At 34.7% G+C, this 19,743-nt stretch overlaps 1 protein-coding gene across 1 annotated transcript in view; it reads left to right on the forward strand.

Moving 5' to 3' along the window:
* LOC132548887 (uncharacterized) overlaps positions 1-18,713 on the forward strand; it is a 33,624-nt gene extending 14,911 nt beyond the window's left edge. Inside the window, exons 2-16 of the mRNA XM_060212785.1 lie at positions 7,237-7,293; positions 8,693-8,821; positions 9,275-9,328; positions 9,694-9,765; positions 10,079-10,192; positions 11,474-11,569; positions 11,884-12,012; positions 14,234-14,380; positions 14,649-14,711; positions 14,967-15,058; positions 15,376-15,481; positions 15,771-15,939; positions 16,230-16,297; positions 16,782-16,903; positions 17,152-18,713. Of these exons, the coding sequence (XP_060068768.1) occupies positions 7,237-7,293; positions 8,693-8,821; positions 9,275-9,328; positions 9,694-9,765; positions 10,079-10,192; positions 11,474-11,569; positions 11,884-12,012; positions 14,234-14,380; positions 14,649-14,711; positions 14,967-15,058; positions 15,376-15,481; positions 15,771-15,939; positions 16,230-16,297; positions 16,782-16,903; positions 17,152-18,217 (2,484 nt within the window). The 3' untranslated portion in view covers positions 18,218-18,713. The remainder of the gene's footprint in view (positions 1-7,236; positions 7,294-8,692; positions 8,822-9,274; positions 9,329-9,693; positions 9,766-10,078; positions 10,193-11,473; positions 11,570-11,883; positions 12,013-14,233; positions 14,381-14,648; positions 14,712-14,966; positions 15,059-15,375; positions 15,482-15,770; positions 15,940-16,229; positions 16,298-16,781; positions 16,904-17,151) is intronic.
* The last annotated feature ends 1,030 nt before the right edge of the window (positions 18,714-19,743 follow it).

The raw sequence follows: 19,743 nt of genomic DNA on the forward strand, positions 1-19,743 counted from the left end.
AGACACGACCAATTAGTTACTAAATTGAGCCATAAAACTGTCAAAGATGTATAATTCAGGTTGTATACTAAAGGGTTGGACTATATCAGAGATATGTTGTGTATCGGTATGTACCGAAACCATCATAAACGTGAATTATCTTCGAATATGCATTATCAGGTAAAAGAGGGTTCTATTTCCATCCCGCCAAAATAACGCTGATCGATTAAGTGACGGAAAGCCTTGTAAATAAACAATTATTTCTATATAAGGAATTTTAATTGGTTTATGTTGTCTAAAGTCTTATTAACAACTATGGTCATTTAGGGACAGCCAGCAGGAGTTATAAGCATGTGTTTGAATAATCTGAATCATAATTGTTTTAAAATAAATAAAGTTTTTATCATAAGGGCGACCTCACGGTTCATACAAGGATAGTACAAGTGTTGATGTGTATGTTTTCGGGTTCATGCGACCCTCCGTATGATTAGGACGGATGCCAACTTTATAGTGCTACCACATTGGAACACCATTGAAGCCAGGGCCCCACCACAACCGGTCACATCATAATTGCAAAGGGCAAACTAGTCATTACATTACTACAGTTCTTATTGTTATGGTGTAGTATATATCATTTTAAAGACTACGGTATGTCTCCTTTAGAGCCAGCTAGAAGCCTCCCTCATCTGCGCGAACTTTCTTCAATAGGTCAAAAGAAATGCAGTGTCATAGGAGTCAAAAGAAAAATATCAGCTATTTAGAAAGAAGAGAAAATATCTTAGTCATCTCATGCAGTGGAAAAAGCATGACATAATGAGAAGATATCAAATATAAAAAAAATCATTATGGTGGTTATCGAAAAAAGCTATTACAAGTCCACAGCTATATATACCTATTGAAATTTGAAATGAGTCAGTGTGGGGTATAACTCCTGGTATCATGTCTTACTACATTTCAAAAGGAAATCAGTTTATTACCTTTTACTATACATATTGAATTACACGTTGTATACAAACCTGGACTGCCGTCATGTTAAGCTGGTGAAGTGTTCTGTACTTTAAAGGTGTAAATCCACAGACAAGTGTCCAGTGTAGTTAGCATGTGGACTCGTTGTTACATATTCACTTCCTATCGGTATGTCAGGACGGAAACTATTGTTAACTGTTGAGCAATAATGGTCGCCCAAAGTTTCGAAAAATCAATATCTGGTATATATTATGGGTGTTCTTTCTATTCCAATACACCCAAAATCAGTAGAACCACTAACATTTGTCATTACACTGTGGAGCTGACCATTGGTGTTTCTGGTGTCATTGTGTCAGATTTTCTGCGGGACATCATATGTACAAACATCAATATGTATTGTTTAAGATAGCGTTCATTAAAATATACGTTTATCGTTACGCTGTTCTGCTCTCTCTTTCTCTCTCTCTCTCTCCCCCCTCTCTCTCTCTCTCTCTCTCTCTCTCTCTCTCTCTCTCTCTCTCTCTCTCTCTCTCTCTCTCTCAGACACATTGACGCAGTATCGTATAATTTTTATCAACCTGTTATGATTTTTAAAATATTTCTTACCAGTTTCGTGCTTTGAAATCTATTAACATTTTAATGTTTAATGTCTATTTAGCAAAGTGATTATGTAATCTCTGGTTATTAAAATCTCGTTTACACTCCTTAAAAATACTTTCAAAACTCCCATCTAATTTATTTTGCACTCAACACAAGCTTTAATATGAGAGTTTACTATTATACAACAATGTGTATGATTTACGTGGCAGTGATCAATGTATCTTAACAAGGATTATATACGAAAATGGGTGGCATTATTAGCACAGAAAGGAGACATGCATATTTATACTGACTTGAACTATCTTCAAAACGTATACCTGCATTATCTTTGAACTGAAACATCAGTTGCTTTTGTGGTGTATGCCTTACTCCAAGTGTCGCAATCTTGATATCAACATCTCTTGTTTCAATCAAGATTTTAAAAATCGTTAATTTGTTTATCAAATGTTTGATTTAGATTAGGATATTTCAGTTTTAACAACGAATCAAATTAAAAACAATATCACAGTTTGAACTTTGCCTCCTACTATGAGTGTATTTAAATATACTTTGATACTTTAGGGTATTGCTGAGTTTGATCACTAGTTGTCTGTAGCAAAATAGATAAATTTGATATTACGAAGTAACACCTCAGACTGTATATGTTTCGTGAAAGGAATTCTTATTTAATCGTTGTGGATGTTCCTCAGTTTGGGTTAATTTATTTTCGGATGAATTTGTGATCCAATGTAGCCGTGGTTCGTTTTCAAGTAGAAGAGTTGGTTCTCAGCTACTGACGTAAATGTTAAAGCCGTGGGATATTTGATATTTTGCCTTGAATATAATGCTGAAGTATGAAATGTATTGCTCTTGTGTGTTGACACCATTGAATGGTTATTCTGTGTGTTGAAGTTGAAGCATATTTTGTCCTTTTGTGTTTACACTGAGATACATATTGTCCTTAAGCGTTGAAAATGTGGGACGATCTGTCCTTGAATGTGTTGAAGTTGTGGTATGTTGTATCCTTTTTGTGTATACACTCAGATACATACTGAAATATTGTCCTCTAGATTTAAAGTGTAAAGAGTTAGAGAAGTTATCATTGAACGTGTTGAAGTTGTGGCTTAATTTTTGTGTTGTATTGCATCCTGGTATATTTATATGTTTTGTGTGTTGACTTTGTTATCTATCATTTTGTGAACGAATTCTACCCGTATAAGATTTTTAAGGTCACGGAATACTTTCATACTACTATATATATAGTAATAGGACACTATGTAAAGCGAAATTTTATCGTCAGTTATCCTTATAAAGATGCATAAATTTACACCTAAATTATATCTAACGAATATGTTTTTGTGGAATTTTGACACTTCATACAAAGTTTTTTTTAATAACACTAGACAAAATTTCGTTTCACATGAGCGATCGCAGGCCTCATATCATGATCCTTACAGCTCTAGATATGACCCGTAGTAACCGTGAAATGTACCTACGTATACTTTACACATAGTATAGAATAATAATGGACAAAAGTGTCGTATTCAGATGTAATGGTCATACAGGGTTCGGTTATTCATGGGTGAGACGACGTTGGCTGTAAAATGTAAAAAAAAAAAAAAAAAAATGGTTAGAATACACTATCTGTCTACACCACAGTTATGTCAGAATATGGAATGTGCCTACTCTAGTATCACTGACATTCTTTACCACGGCCTACATAGTTTCCACCGAGACACTCTCTTAAACTCAACTCAAGAAATCAGAGCTCTCGATCTGGCCCCATTCCCAATGCAATATAGTATCTTTTTCCCAATTTAGACCCCAAGTTTTCTCAATTCTAAGGAAAACGCCGCTATTTTTCTATTTCTAAGGGCCCCGGGCCCCAGTCCCAAAATGGGATGTGAGAGCCCTGAGAAAGGCTGCTGTTTCGATTAAGCTGTTGAATTTGTCACTTCAATCCTGAAAATTTTCACTTTATCCAACCAGTCAAATTCTTTCCTATTACCATCAGTCTTCTTAACATTAAGACGCGCCCAAGTTAAGCTATTCTATTCAAAAACATTAAGTAATGTCATAAACTTTATCTAGTAATTCTAGTGGCCAAACCGTTAAGGAATCTGGAAAAAGATAGATCGATATATATGTTAGAGAAACGGAGAGAAAAAAAGAAGGGTTCATAAACCCGAAAATCCAATCAATAAGGAAAAGTTTAAAGACGTCAAGCACAGGTGAATATTTCTTAACGTTAGCAATGTTCAAATATTGGGTGTAGGATTATGCAAACTGTAGGGACAAAGGGGCCAACAATGCTTAAGCACGGTTATCCGACACTTTAATTTGATGATATACAGCATGTGTTTGATAACGAATGTATTTGCAAAATGCAGCTGTTTCAATGAAACTTGGTGTCGAAGATTTAAGAATCAAAGTTAGGGGAGTTAGGAGGACGAAGAACACATATGGCCCAATTTTCTAGGTTTTTGTTATTGTTTTACATAAGAATCAATGACTTAAACTTATTGTAATTAACAAAACTCCACCAAACATATCAAATCTAAACCCGCTTCATCAGATTGTATACCGAGGCACTATTAGCATATATGAAAAGGATGAATTTTCATAAAAGATATCATAAATATGCTTAAAAACAAATACAATACGACTTTAAATAGATATTTGTCAGGTAGACATTCTGCCTACTGAACACGGCTACAGGTGATCTTGTTCTGAATGCATTTCATCGAACCAGGTGTCGAGGTATGGGGAGACCTACCCCGCTGCTAGGATGTCTAAAGCTAGTAAAACCGGTCGAGCGAATGTCATTCAGATACAGGCGTAGGCGCTCGGATAAATGACCTGTATCTATTGTCGATTTCCAAAGCAAGATCTTAAACCTGTTAGACTTTAGTTAACTCAGTAGTTAAGGTATACTAGTAGCTGACGGAGTGTGTGAGGTTGTACTGTATACAGGAACACAAACTTCTGTAAGTATAAACTTATATTGTCTGAAGGTTAGATGACAGCAGCATGTTGACTCTTTATAGGCAACATCGGACCACTTTTCATTAATAAGCCTTACTTTAAGGTGTTGTTTGTCATTTCGTTCACTTTGAAAGTGAAATGCATAAAAAAGATATTGTTGATTCTGGTTAAAGTAACATTACGAATTCTATCCCATCAAGAGGATTATACATCGACATAGCAAAGTTATTTGTATTCTATTTTTGACTTTCTATGACGGAGACATACATATTTGTTGTAATTCAATATGGTATGATTCAATACATTATCTATTTTGTGCAGTAATCTTTACTTTAGTCAGGTATGTTATTCTAAAGGTGTATGTCAAATCGCCTTAACTTGAACAAATATTGTGAACGCTTTTAAGAGCTATGATAAGGTACTCACACAGCTGTTTAAAATTTTGTACCATAACTCACTTCACAGACGAAACTGCATCGCAAAAAAAGATGATATAGGGGATATATATATAATGGGTAATAGGACTTTTCTGAATTATTCATGTGTCTTGAATATAAAATGGCTGGTATTATGTTAAGATATATGATACTACATTGTGTAATTGGTACGCCGAGCAGTAGTGCAGATCTTAAGAAACCCATAACCTCTTGGATATCTTAAATCATTGTCGTCTGATGTGTGCTGGAGGATTATAAAAGACACAAAAGTGTCATTACATATTTAAGAATTGGGTGCACTAGAGATTAATGATGAAATACATTGCATCATACAGCTCTTTTGTTGTTCTATGATTCGTCAGTGATTTTTTTAAACCAGGAGGCAACATGGAAAATAGATGTCAAAGTAAAGATAAGAAGATGCACTGACGCTGAAAATCAATAACTGTCATATTTTGTCGTATTAGGTTGTATCAAAAGAGTAGACGTGTGAACTGCAAAATGTAAGAATAGAATTTTAAAGCATGTTATAGCCATAACATAACGCCCACATACAGTGTTTAAATTTCACGTTTGCATGCGTTTGTATATGTAGTTGTACGGTGCGGTTATAGAGGACGGAGTAAATACATACATTGCCACTGGATTTAAAATCCTATTCAAATACATCACTTCAACTTAGTTATATTTAACAGACAATTTACCTGAAAGACATCAGTGTGACCATCGCAGTGTGTCTTACTGTTAAGTGAGGTCATTTTGACATGGTAAATAGTATCTTATTGGCATAAAGCGTTCAAGGAAAGTTGTAATATATGGTTCCAGTTGACGTCTCCTTGTCTCCTGTCAATATCACATCTGTTGTTGTAAAATGCAAAGTCTTATGTTGACGTCTCCTGTAATTATCACGTCTTCTGTTGACGTCTCATGTAAATATGTAAACATTACGGCTTACACGTGTATGTTGACGTCTCTTGTAAATATGCTAATATTACGGCTTACACGTGTATGTTGACGTCTCCTGTAAATATGCTAATATTACGGCTTACACGTGTATGTTGACGACTACTGTAAATATCACGGCATATGTTGACGTCTCATGTAAATATGTAAATATCACAGCTTTATTGACGACTTCAGTATACATGTAAATATCGAACTTACGTTGATGTCTCATATCGATATTTCTTTTGTGTTTGCTTGTTCCACGGATCTGCTAACTGCCTAGTCAACATTTATGTGTTAATACTTTTCATTATTCACAATTATTTTGACATAAAACTGAATATCACAATTGAGGTGCGTAGGCAGCTACCAATCCTGTGGTATGCACATCCGCAAATAGGTGGTCTTCACGAAACATTTACTATACAAACCATGTACAATTTATCACAATTACGTAACGTCTGTAGTGTGTACTATAGTTATAATGGAATACATGAATATTTATCTAGATTTTAGATAAACAGATTTAACTTCATTCAATTTGTTATGCATATTTATGATAATTTATTGACAAAAATATTTCTGAAAAATTAAATCATGAAAAACGATAAATTTTAAATACGACCGGTGAATGTCAGATCAGTTATCACACACTACAAATATTTTGAGGCGATGTACTTGATTAGAGTGTGTTGGCTTTGATGTCTTTATTTTTCCTGGCCTATCAATTATTATCCCGAGGAAGTTATCGTCAGTTGTTTGCCGTGAAAGACCATGTATTAAAATGAGATATTGTAATAAAGCGCATAGCATTGATTCATAGACGTAACACGCGCCCGTCTCGAAGAATTCTTTAGAACGCTCACCAAACAGAGAAACCTCGAAAATTCAACAGAAGATGTTCTGTATAGCTCGATAGAAATATTTTTCAAATGAGCAGGCGGAGGTTTAATCTGTTTTACTTGATGTGTTTATATCCTCAATAAAAAGGCTATGTTATGACGACAAATATAACTCTGAAACAGCTTCTATTTGTATGAGCTGAAGTAAAACCTTGTGGATTGTTCGGCCAGAAATATTCGGCCGAATAGTCACCGGAACTATATATAATCTATGAATTGGTTTTGTGTGTGAAAGTCCTATTTGTATATGTACCACAACGTGTTGTCGACACCAATGTTTGATCATGCTGCATTTTCATCGCAATTATATTTTGTGAATCTACTGTGAGAGGTATACTTCTAGTGCGATTCAAGCTGCAGCGAAAATTAAATACATAGCATAGTGTTTGTGTTGGTCTCAGAAAACTACACTTTCTAATATTTAAAAAAAAAAAATTTTGCAGAAGAAAATGGCCGAAGAAGACGTCCAGAAGTGTATGGAATGGTTGTTCAAGACCCAGGTAAGTTAATGCATAGTTGATTTAAATACTAATATTAATAAAACTTACATTGAAAATGAGTTGCTCATACAAGTATATGTATTTTATAATCAAGTATTACTCATTTTACGTTCTCTCCTCCATTATTTGTCACAATAGCAAAGCTTACTAAACTTATTCACGCCTGTTACATTTTACGACAAAAAAGTTATACTATTAGAGTATCCATATCAATGCATTTACAACATACTATTGTGTTTTTAAATATTATATAAATAGTATGATGCGTACTCAGCGTGAATTTATCATTTATTTGTTTGGTTTATTTGGTTGGTAATATCTTTTAAAACCAGAATACTGTAGCTTACATGAACAACATTCTGTAAGTCAAAGATAAATGAAAGTATCTATAAATTATAAATGACTCTCATTAAGTAAATGGTTAGATTATGTAAATGTGGAATGTTGAATTCGACGATGTGATGGATCACTGCTTAATATAGGCTGGTAGTGGGTAATGAAATTTTCTGTAATATCTATACTCATTGTGTTTTAATCTCATGGATACACCGACTGCGTACATTCTATGTTTGTGATAATATCACACTTGTGTATCTCATCTGTAAAAAATTGCAATTCAGCAGCTAAACATTGTTGCTATCACCGGTATATCTGTTTGGTCTTTAGCAAGTTCACAAGGGTACAGTATCCAGAAACCATGTGTGTATAATTATCTCAAATATACTTCTATGAAAAGAACCAGAACACTTTGATCAAGAAGGAAGTTTATAATGATAAAGTATATGAAGTCAGTCGAGCATTTTTTTTTATTGAAAGCCGAAGTCAATAATCGATATCATACATCAGTATGTTTTAGAGTGGTTTATTTATTTTCTACTTCAAATGAAGTCGTGATATTCAAAACCCCATGCTTCAATCGTCTCTTATATCTAGAGATAACATCCTCACTTTCTGTTGATGTGTGTCAAACCTTCAAGTGGTTATGACTTTGAGTTGAAATGGTGTCTTCTAAAATCTCCTGACTGTATAAATTGTTTAATTGTCTTTATGTGAGCTGATTAATGTCGCAGGGAGTTATATACAGCATTGTAGTATATCATTAATGTACACAAAGAACCTCCTACGATATTGTTTGAATACTATAACATTTTTCAAAGTTTGTTTGTACGTGAAATTATCTGCCCATCCATCCTACCGTATTTTAGTGTTAGTCTAGTGTTTGTGTTACCTTACCTTCTAAGTCATTCACAATAGTATCAGGTCGTTATGTGTTGTTTGAATTTTGTTAGCGTTGGTTATTCACATGTCTTTCATGACCTTGATACATATCGATACATGCATTTCGTGAATAGTCCAAATGACGGGATAATCAGTTATATCATTTGTATGTTTCGTTTAGAATGATATGCAGACAAGTCCATTTGGGTCCGGTCAAGCCGACGTGGCATCTGCCATGGCAATGCAGAGAAATAAGAACACGGAAGTACATAACTACGGGATGGGTCTGAACAAACTGTTCAGTAAACATGTAAGTGTAGACACTGTAAACACATAGACACCAGCTCCATTCCATACAATTAAACATGATTTACTATGTTTTATTAAGAACTCATCTAATTTTTTAACCTCAATAAATACAAATTGATAGTCTTGTGTCCGTTCAAATGGAACGGATGATCAAAGACACTCTAGCAGGAAAAAACATTGTTCCAACTGTAGCTATTTATAGAGGTTGTAAATGTTGTAAACATTCGTGAAATAAGAAGTTTGTATAGTGTAAATCGTGGTCACTTTGACATAAATTTCAATGTTTTTGAAGAACAAATGTGATTCTTTACAGTGTGCATCTACTGATAAAATGTTCCTGAAATTGGTCACGGAAACCTTGACATGCTAGTCTATTAATCACGTGTAACGTTTATATTTTGGCCTGGATCTTCATAACGTGACATGAAAACTTTTTTTTCTTCCCTTGATTTAGCAACTAGGCCAAAAAGAAACCATGGACATATCTACTGCTTACGAATCTGTGAAGGTAAGTGTGTAACACCATGACACATTATAATAAATACCAGTGTGTCAGGTGTACTGGAGTTATGTCCCTGTATATAGACTTGTGTAAGGTAAATTAAGAATGTCAAATTTTGGATAGTTATTTGGTGAGGTTTAGTTTATATTAGTTTATACATATTTGGTAGATAAAGTGTTACTTCTTTCATTTTGTTATAGTAGATCTCTAGCCTGCCCATCGCTTGGATATCTTAATACATATTCGTTTGAGAAAAATATCCCAAAAGTTCGCTGTGGTTATATATGACAACTTATTTATGTAATCATAGTTTGCAATCTGGAGAATATATTTTGCTTTTCAAATTACTTCTTACTTTCTTCTCTTTTAAGGCTGTATCGAATAAGAGGTTGTCGTGTATGGAGGTGCTTAGCGGAATTTCTTCCCTGGAGGACCCAATACAGGTAAATCTTCATGTAATTTCTGGAAGTGAAAGTTGATAACTGCATATATAAACAGTATCATTGTCTACAATATATGTCAATGATACAAACAGCTATTAACAGAAACAATGTTAAAATACTTATCTTAAGGATATTACCGCAAGGTTGTATCGAACATAACAATATCAAAAATTAATTCTTGTTTTTTTTTTTTTAATTTTCATTTGTAAAACATTCTTTGAAAATACAGAGAAGCTCTAATATTTTGTATTTTTCAGTTTTTTGTATTTATGTGCACTTTTAAACAATTTGGTATTTACGGGTCTTTATTTAGAGTCTGTCCAATGAGTTTTACAAAAGAGCTGTCCACTTGGTGAATATGATGGAGAACAACAAGCAAATGGACAAAAACAACCAGAGCAACGAAAATCTCGCGAAGACTGCCCAGGTAAGATGTCTATTGCTTATCTGTTAAAGTAAAATAACCGAACATTTATGCTTCAAATAATTGTATTAAAATCAATACATCGGAAGTGAATTTAATGATGTATTACAAATAATGTTTATATTGATATTTGAAGTTAAAAGCCATATGTTAATCATAAGGTATATTGATTACCATTGTTTGGTTTAACTCTCTATTTCTATTGTAATATTTTTGTAATTTTTTATTAATCTATTCTAATTCTCAGCCATTTAATTTTTTCTCCTTTGACTATATTCCCTGTCAGTTTGGATACTGTTATATTTGCTTTATTTACGTGCCATTTATTTGTTCCTACGGTTAAATCTTTTACCTTGACATTTTTTCCAATGTAGCAGCAGAAAAGTAAAATAATTCCATATATGTATGTTACGGCTGAAAAACAAAAAAAACATCTGTCCTGTCTCAACAACTTACAGCTGTGAAATGATATAGAATATTTCTATGTTGTTAAATTCATATTTGAAAATATTCACAAACCATGGATTGTTTGACATTCTCTCTAGTAGTTAACGTAATCAGCGGTTTCGTTTAAATATGAGTTTATACATCATATTCAGTAAACTGTCTTTTTTTAAGGAGTAGGTGATATTCATTGTATATCGAACCTACATGCAACATAAGAAAATCTTACAGTTTTAATGATGATTTTTCTTAAACAAACCGACACAATGGGATGTTTTATACAATGTATGTTGTGTGTAACGCAAAAAAAATGTTCTGACAGAGGGAATATTTACCTAGACTGCAATGTAAACTGACGAGATTATATAACACACCGATAACATTGTCATTTTCTGAAATGCGTGATTTTTCAAAAGGACCTGATAAGGAAAGATAATTACAAAAACCGATCATCACTATTTTAAGAAGTTTTAAAAGTTGTTTGTATGAATCTTATAACTTATTCGGCACGAACGAATCTACCGATTACGTTTTTTATTTTTGTACTTTAACATACAAATTATGCCATTATTTGTTACGTTGCTTTTTATTTGCCATTAGTGCTATGAAGCAAATAATAATATTTCTTCAATGAAGTTTTATTGAACATTTTTTGATGGATCATATATAGGCTACACATCAAAATAATATTTTATAGTTTCGACAAATGGGGAGACCCAGTATGTTGTGTATAATCCCATCACAGAGAAAGATTTTTATTTAATTGTAATGCCAAAGAATTGGTGAAGATTAAACATTCTGCATTAGGGACTCGTTGATGATGATCATCTATTTATCCAGGGATGTGTGATGGCTGTCCGTAAAAACTGGCGCTGGATCAACACAGTACTACAATGCTCACAAGTCCACCTCCATAACGCAGCGTCGTATCAAGAGGTAGGATTTTCTATCGTGTCGTCTCACTGGACACATGTCAGGTCAAATTATCATTCTTGTCAACACTTGGCTATAAGAGGCAACCTCGCTTTATTAGGAATTGTACTTTGTATAATTTTATTTCTAAATATAGAATGCCATTACTTATCTGTTTTAATTGGAAATCAACCTAAATTTATCTAAGTGACTCTACATCGTCATAGCAATACGGTGAATTCGATTCTGTATGATATGCTTAGAAGACATTCTACCTGCTTTGTCAGTGGAAATGTAAAATATCATGTTCTATATTTTTTTGTCTCATCTCCATGTAGTTTTTCCACGAGGTTGAGGAAGTAGAATACTGGATGAACACGACGTTGTCAAGGATACACCTGACGTTTGACCGCTCAAAACTCAATGGTGACAAGGGAGACGTCAACTTTATCCAGTCGGAAATGAAGGTAAGGAAGACAAGGGTAACAGAATGCCTGTTTTCCGTCAATGTTCATGCCTGATTGCCCATGTAAAACCCTTTCGTTGCAAAAACTGAACGTTTGTTGGGGACGCCCAGTGCAGACTTCGCATAGTTAGCTGGAATGTGATGTCATTGACCAAATACATACTGGATATTGTTCAAAATAGATTCCATACTTCACGGGTACGTCTCCAACAAGGGACGCAACTCATGTTCTACATATGTCCTTCAGAACGTTGATGACCTGGACGGTATCGGTCGGCTTGTAAATGAAACGTGACATTGCTTAGGTAAACCAATATATGAAATATATATTGTATGATAACTCGAATGTTAGGAGAACTGATGACTTGAATTCTTTGGAAATAACTTCGTTCTATGTTAAAACAACACATTAACCAATGATTTCTTTTTGTCAGATATGCTTTTAATGCATTCAAGCTCTATAATCTACAGTCGAATATCTGTTTATCATTGTATATACAGTAACTTACCAAATGATTATAATAACGTAACGATCTTAACTTTGTGACATTTTGAAAAATAATATTATCCAGATTACAATATGACAAAGAGGCTAACATTAACACCCCTACACATGTGACATGAGCACATGCACGTTTGTCGAATAATTACTTACATACGTGTGACATTTTTGCATAAGCATACGTGTTGGATCAACACTCACACATATATTGCATCGGCACATACACACAACACATAAACTTGTTTTTCCATCATAACACACACTCGTTTGGTATGTAATTTCAACCCGTTTTTCATCAATAGTAAGACACGTGTCATCACTATGACGACAAGTCGATTTTTATACACGTCTCATCATTTCTTCGCTTATGACACTAACAACTTTTAAACAACCAGTTGCAGCTACTACTACTTTGAGTTTTTCTAGTAATTCTAACACAAGATCTGTTTATTTGCTTTAGCAAATTAACACAGTTTTATTTTGAAACATAAAGTCAAAAGTTCAAGCGTAAAATCGACACCGTTTTGTGTATACCATATCTGTACCACAGCAGGATACATTGGTTAATTAGACCCAGGAGAACGGCTGGACGCTTGGATCCGTTCGACCCCGCGACAGCTTGCACCACTCGAGATTGAAGTGTTTCTGTGTTAGACGGAGGACGGGTTCCCTAATTAGTCCAACAATACTTTATATTGGGGTGACCCCATTCTTTAGGAATAAGTCTCCTCAGCTTGGCGATCAATTCAAACGAATTATGTGATCATTTAGTAGCATTCATAGTGATACTATACCTTTGATTCATTCGCTTGGCAGTGATTAATATATGTTAGTATTTGTAGCTTGTCGTAGACCTGTTGGATCTTCACGTGACCTCAGACAGAGATAGAAAATGCTCCTACTACACAATGAACTGACACTAAACTGGAGACACTTGACATATACCTAACCACTTTGTAAATAGGCCTACTATAGTCGATTACGTTAAATACGTCTTATTCCTATTGTCTTATTTACAAAAACTATTTTCAACTCTACAGATATGATGACGAAGTAATCACTGAATTAGATATCATGTCACGTTTAATTTACATTTCTGACCAGATAATTGTTACAAAATGACCGCACATGTTTAATAGTCGTGTGCAGGTATCACAAGATTTATATTTATATAGATATTCGATATTTTAATCATTATCTTACATACAACAACTTGGAATAGGATTTTTGATAGAAAAATAGCCAAGCTTGATAAGTTGCCGGGCTCACTCCAATGATGATTGTCAAGATATTGTTAGACACATGTAAAGTTTAAAATCAGAACGTCAAAAGCCATGTCAATATTTTCTTAATGAAAGGTTGTTCCATTTCTAATTATCTGACCAGATAATTGTTACAAAATGACCGCACATGTTTAATAGTCGTGTGCAGGTATCACAAGATTTATATTTATATAGATATTCGATATTTTTTAACTTTGTATTTGCGTTATGTTCTATGTATTTGTGATGATTTTTTTAATTTATGCTTTAATATTTGTGTGTTGATAAAGGGACAGGTTGCCTCGAAAATTTAACATTTCGGTTGTCCGTACTCTTACTATTACTTCTTACATCATATATGTACACACTGATGATATATGTTTACACTTTAGGTTGAAAATATCTTATACGTACTTTGTAGTTTAATAAAAAAAATTCTTATATGTTCTGTGTTGCAGGATGTCCTGCTGGCTTATCTACAGTGGCAGGGCAAGGTGGAGAGCCTCTTTGACCGTGCCAAGTGCATTGTGCCAGTCCCCCAACGGCTCCGAAAGTGTGAGGATCATCGCCCCGTCATCGCCATTGCTGGTTACAAAACATCAGAGGTATAAGACTTTTTCTGATATCTTGAATTACAATCAATTTTATATATGTTTTGTGGATTAAATTATGCTGCCATTTATAATCAAATTCCAGTGAAATCTGAAAGAGTGTATGCCACGTACACTTACTGTAATAGTTTTGATCGCTACCTCACCAGTAGCTCAAACAAATAAAGGTCTATTTTTCCGTAAGTGATGTGTCTTTTGTTTTTGTTTTTGTTTTTTTTTTTTTTTGTTCTTTTTTCTGTAAGTGGTGCGTCCTTTGTTTCAGATTGAGTTCCAGGAAGGAGAAAGTCTGACGTTATTAGATAACAGTGACAGAAACAAATGGCTGGTAAGAGAATAACATCTGGGAGTCTTGGTTATATTGTTTCTGTACCATGTTACAAATAAGGGACTCTCCATCTGTGTACTGTGTTGTGATTCCTTACTGAGAAATTATCTTGACACAACCAGAGTTTTATTAAACTTACTGTTACATTGTGTGATATGATATGAACACTCCATAGAATCAAAAGTAAGTTAGTTTACCAGCATAAGTTAATGTTCGTACCTCACTCTACCTTTTATAATCCATGTCTGGTAACAGGTGAAGAATTCGAAGGATCAGGAATGTATGGTGCCCTCCATGTTACTGTGCATCCCTGGACCTTGCGGTCCTGCAATGGACACCGTTATGAGGTTAGTCTCTTCGGGAACTTTATGATGAGTATGCATTTCGAGTATATATTCAATTTCGTCTTTCTGAATACTACACAAAATTGACAAAAGAAAAGAAAGTTTTGTCTATATCATGAACACAGAAGATTGTAAAACACACACAAATGAATAGCACCTTTCAATAAACCAAGTGATTAAAAAACAATAAAAACATTTCTGCATCATACAGTCGTAACGTCTTTCGAGGACACTTCAGTAATACTAGGGTCATAAAGAATTGAGAATCTAATTGGTAAAGATAGTATCATTTTGAGATAATGTTTATGTTTTGTGACCAGGTTGAGAACACAACTGCTAGCGCTGTGGACAATGAGCATCAAACGCCTTGGTTACCAGATGGTTGCCTTTATGTTAATGGTATTCCGGGATTGGTCAGAAGCAGAGGTCAGTTGTTTGAGGTCATAGGTCAAGTACTTAACGTCGATATGTCTTTTAAAATTACTATTTTCACGTGGGCATAACTTATTACTGTTGTTATAAATTCTTGATGTTGGTGACATGTGCCAACATATGGTGTACATTTGATCTGAACACTGCGTCAATAAACCAACAATGTATATTATTTACAGGATGGATGTACATTGTAGATTCACATCAAGGAAATAAAGATCATTTGTGATCTAAATAGGAAAATGAAGTAACAACAGCACAATTGATGTGTTTTATTCTGTAGATCACAAGTCTGCAGGCAATGAGTCCCAAGGACCGTAACGACCTGATCCGTGTGATGAACAACATAGAGAATACCCTTTACGACACATGGAAAGGATACGGAGACTTCAAGGAACTACAAGAACGTATCGCAAGACTGCGCATGATCCTGGAGGAGGGGGACAAGAATGGTAAGACTAGTGATATAGCTGTAGGAGGACAGATCGATGTTTAAACATTTCCGTTATCATACTTAACTACAATAAAGGAGAGGCAAAACTTTCATTTCTGCGATTAAAGAAACGACCAGTAAAGTATTTAAGTTGGGTTAAAGATGTCCTTTACTAAGTCGTATATCAGACTAAAGTGTGTGAATTTTCCAAAAGACGTGTCATGATTTCATATTTTTTTCTGAATTATTCACGTTTTCAAATAAACACAAGTAGATGAGCATTACATAAAGTGTACGTTATCTTGTCAGGTACGGGCACTCCTCTGACTGCTGTGGTTCAAATCAAATCACTAGAAACTCTGCTCAACAAGTATAAGGTGGGTATACTATTAAAGTATTGCGGGTAGAATTTCACATAAAATCAGTAGGTAGAATTCTCCAAATATTGATGAGGTTTGTGCGACTGTTTCAAATCACAGTCGGTAGAACTTGTTTGAAAAGAAAAATTAAAAAGTACGTGCGACTGTTTAAAATCACAGTCGGTAGAATTTCTCTAACTATTCATCAGATATGTAGTATGTATACACTCATTAGAGAAGTATGGAGGTTCTAGAGATATTTTTAGTAGAGTTTCCCTTTCAATGTTGGTGAAATATATATATCTTTTCATATTTGCTACATTAACATAGTGTCTAAAAAGTAGTCACTAGTAGAACGAAAATAATCCGTATAGTTGGAAGTAAAAAAGGTTACATCTGGTATAGATTATCTAAAAGGTGGCCATGAAGACGTTTTGGACTGTTAATTGTATGATATTGTAAGGTTAATATGATAATACCATGCTCTTTGTTTCGTTATTAGGATTTCTGGGCCTATTGGGAGACATTTAAAGTGATAGTGGAGTTGGTTCAAGAGCCAAAACACTTGTTGGTCTGTGACAAGTGGGACCAGCTCCGATTCGTGTCCACTGCACACTTTGTCAAGTAAGACTGCTTTTGTTCAACACAGAATTTTGTCAATATTGTGAATGCTTTTTATAGAAACTGTTCACCAATTTCAGGGATTTTAAATATTGTGAACAGAAATTGTATACCGGAAGCTGATATATGGTAAAAATGAAATTTGAATTTAGAAAATGCACTGATAAATAACAAATACATAGTAACAGTCACATCTCGTATCACAAGTGTAATTTTTGTAATAATGCATATTTTTTAACATTCATTCACAGGTTTTGGGACACAACTGTAGATCTAAATCTTTCTGACCTTTCGAGAATGGACACAGCTGTTACCTTCCACGAGACGCCGAAGGAGCCTTTCCCTCCTCGTCCGAAGAAACCTGCGAAGGAGGAGATGATTTTGGAGGAAGTTCAAGAACAGTTTACACAGAACGTCCTGACGATGGAAGAGGCGGGACCGCCAGCTTACCAGGAAGAGGAAGACGAAATGTACGAAGAATTTTACGAGGAGACTGTCACGGAGAGCGTAATGTCGACAGTGGCAGAAGAGAGGCAGACGTTTATGATTACTTCTGTCAAGGACCCACGAACCACAGACGAATACATCAGCCCTCAGGAGGCAATCATGCTGGGCATCATCGATCAGGCGAGCAACCATTACGTTAACATTGTCACCAAGGAAACCATGACAATGGGTGCTGCCATCAATAGGGGTATTGTACAAATATCATTCCAGTCCAGCGAGACAATTCGTGAGGAGGACACGTCGTATGGAGTAGTTACCATAAAGACGATGAAGGACACGCGCCCTTACAAGATAAATAAGGTGATAGACCCAAGAACAGAGGAGGAGTTGACAATAGCCCAGGCAAAGGACAAGGGCATTATAGATGAGGTCAAGATGACGTATACCACAGAGGACGGAGACGAAATCTCCATCAGGGATGCTATACACAGCGGACTTGTGATTGCTGACTTCGAAGAAGGGCAGAACGGAGAAACAGAAGAGGAAACACAGGTCAAGACGTATGCGATACACGGGGTAGTGGACCAGAAACAAAAGTGTAAAGTGTCGTTTACGACCGCCGTTAATGACGGGTTACTGGACAGACAGGATGGCCAGTACGTAAACAACGTCACAGGAGACAAAGTTCCTGTTCAAGAGGCCATAATGAGAGGCTTCATCAAAGCGAGGCTCGTGAAAGACACTTCAAAACTCGACATCGACCCTACAAATAATATCGTCATAGACAGACTCGATAAAGCCAGATCAAAAATCCTTTCAGCTGTGAGAACTGCAAATGCATTCAAAGAATTAACTACGGGTAAAAAGTAAATACCATTTATTTTATATTGACATGCGCCCATGTATGATTGCACTAGTGACGCTTTACCAACAATTATATAGAATAATAACAACTTGTATCAACTGGTGAACAAGAATACGCTTTGGTGTATGGATCTAACTTGATTCTACAGGTTAACAAAACATGTCATCACTTGAGGAAGTATAATATTGACATCTGTCACATTTATGCTCAGCGGATTGAATCGGATTCCTTAGGATGCGAGCAATATTTTGAACTTAAACATCATTATCATTTTTCATTTAATCGTAAATATCAGATGTCACTCAAAAATTACACGCACGTTTATGGTTCTATTTTACTGAGAAAGGACATTATAGAACTAACAAATGTTAATTATGACACTTGTACAAGCATATTCTGTACTTGAATGCGTATTTAGCTATATTACATTTTAAGCATATATCTTCCATTGTTTTATGCGATTATTTTTAAATGTATTACTTAACAATGTTTGATCAGTTTGTAGGGTTTTAATTTCAATAATTGTTGATTTAAAGAAATAAATTAACCCGCTACAATTTCTGTTGGGGTTTATTATACTGCGATCAATCGTTAGAATACATAATATAACATGTAACGGATTTCTTTTCCCGTCATTGACTTATTTTCACCCTAAAATTCACACATAAGGTGACTGAGTTATACAGTATCTTCTAACAACATGTACCGACAGCTCATCCAGGAAGTTTCCGTGCTCTAAATCATACATAATTAACATATCTCAAGCACATGTTTTCAAAACGTGAAACTTCTCTATTCATAAGTTTTATTACTAGGCAGCTCAGTTACAGAATCTTATTTCAAGAGCAAATCTGATGAAATGGCGGGAAAATAAAGGCGAAAGAAAGATTTAAATGGAATTTTCTATTAGTACAAGGAGAATAAGACCAGGTGTTCCGAAGAGTTAGGGTCGACCGCTTCTTGACAAGTCGAAGAATCGCACAGAAAAATCGAAATTTGTAGGCAGAAAAAAGAAATTCTAAATAAGAACAAAACTTGGGGAACTACTGGTGCATTATGTCCTTCAAAGTCTAAGACCCGAGAACCTAATGCTCACATATTGAGTATGTGAAGTTAAGATATACCAATGTATCTTATCCCATGTTCTTGCTTACCAGAATAGAAGAATTTAATATACGCGGAAACATGAAAAAGTAACGAAAACCATGAAGTACCCTTATCTTGAAACTAAAAAAAACAATAAAATTTCATTTCCTGACTGGTTAATTTCACAATTTTTGCAGTTGATATAGGGTTTGTAATATACACGACGTTAGATACACGCCAACTCTGAAAATCTACATAGATATCCCTGATTTAAGTTTCTCTGAAAACAAGAACAACAAATTTGTGAGTTTCCTGTTTACGACCGTGATATACCCGGGAGAAGTATATATATAAACAAATAAACACTAAAAATAGCATCTGGCAGGGAGAATTCTCGAATTAATATTGAATAATTTTCTTCTGAATATGTGTCTGTACTAATTAA

The sequence above is a fragment of the Ylistrum balloti genome, unplaced genomic scaffold (assembly GCF_031769215.1).
Source record: "Ylistrum balloti isolate Yb309-2 unplaced genomic scaffold, AGI_CSIRO_Ybal_v1 Utg370032, whole genome shotgun sequence".
NCBI lineage: Eukaryota > Metazoa > Mollusca > Bivalvia > Pectinida > Pectinidae > Ylistrum > Ylistrum balloti.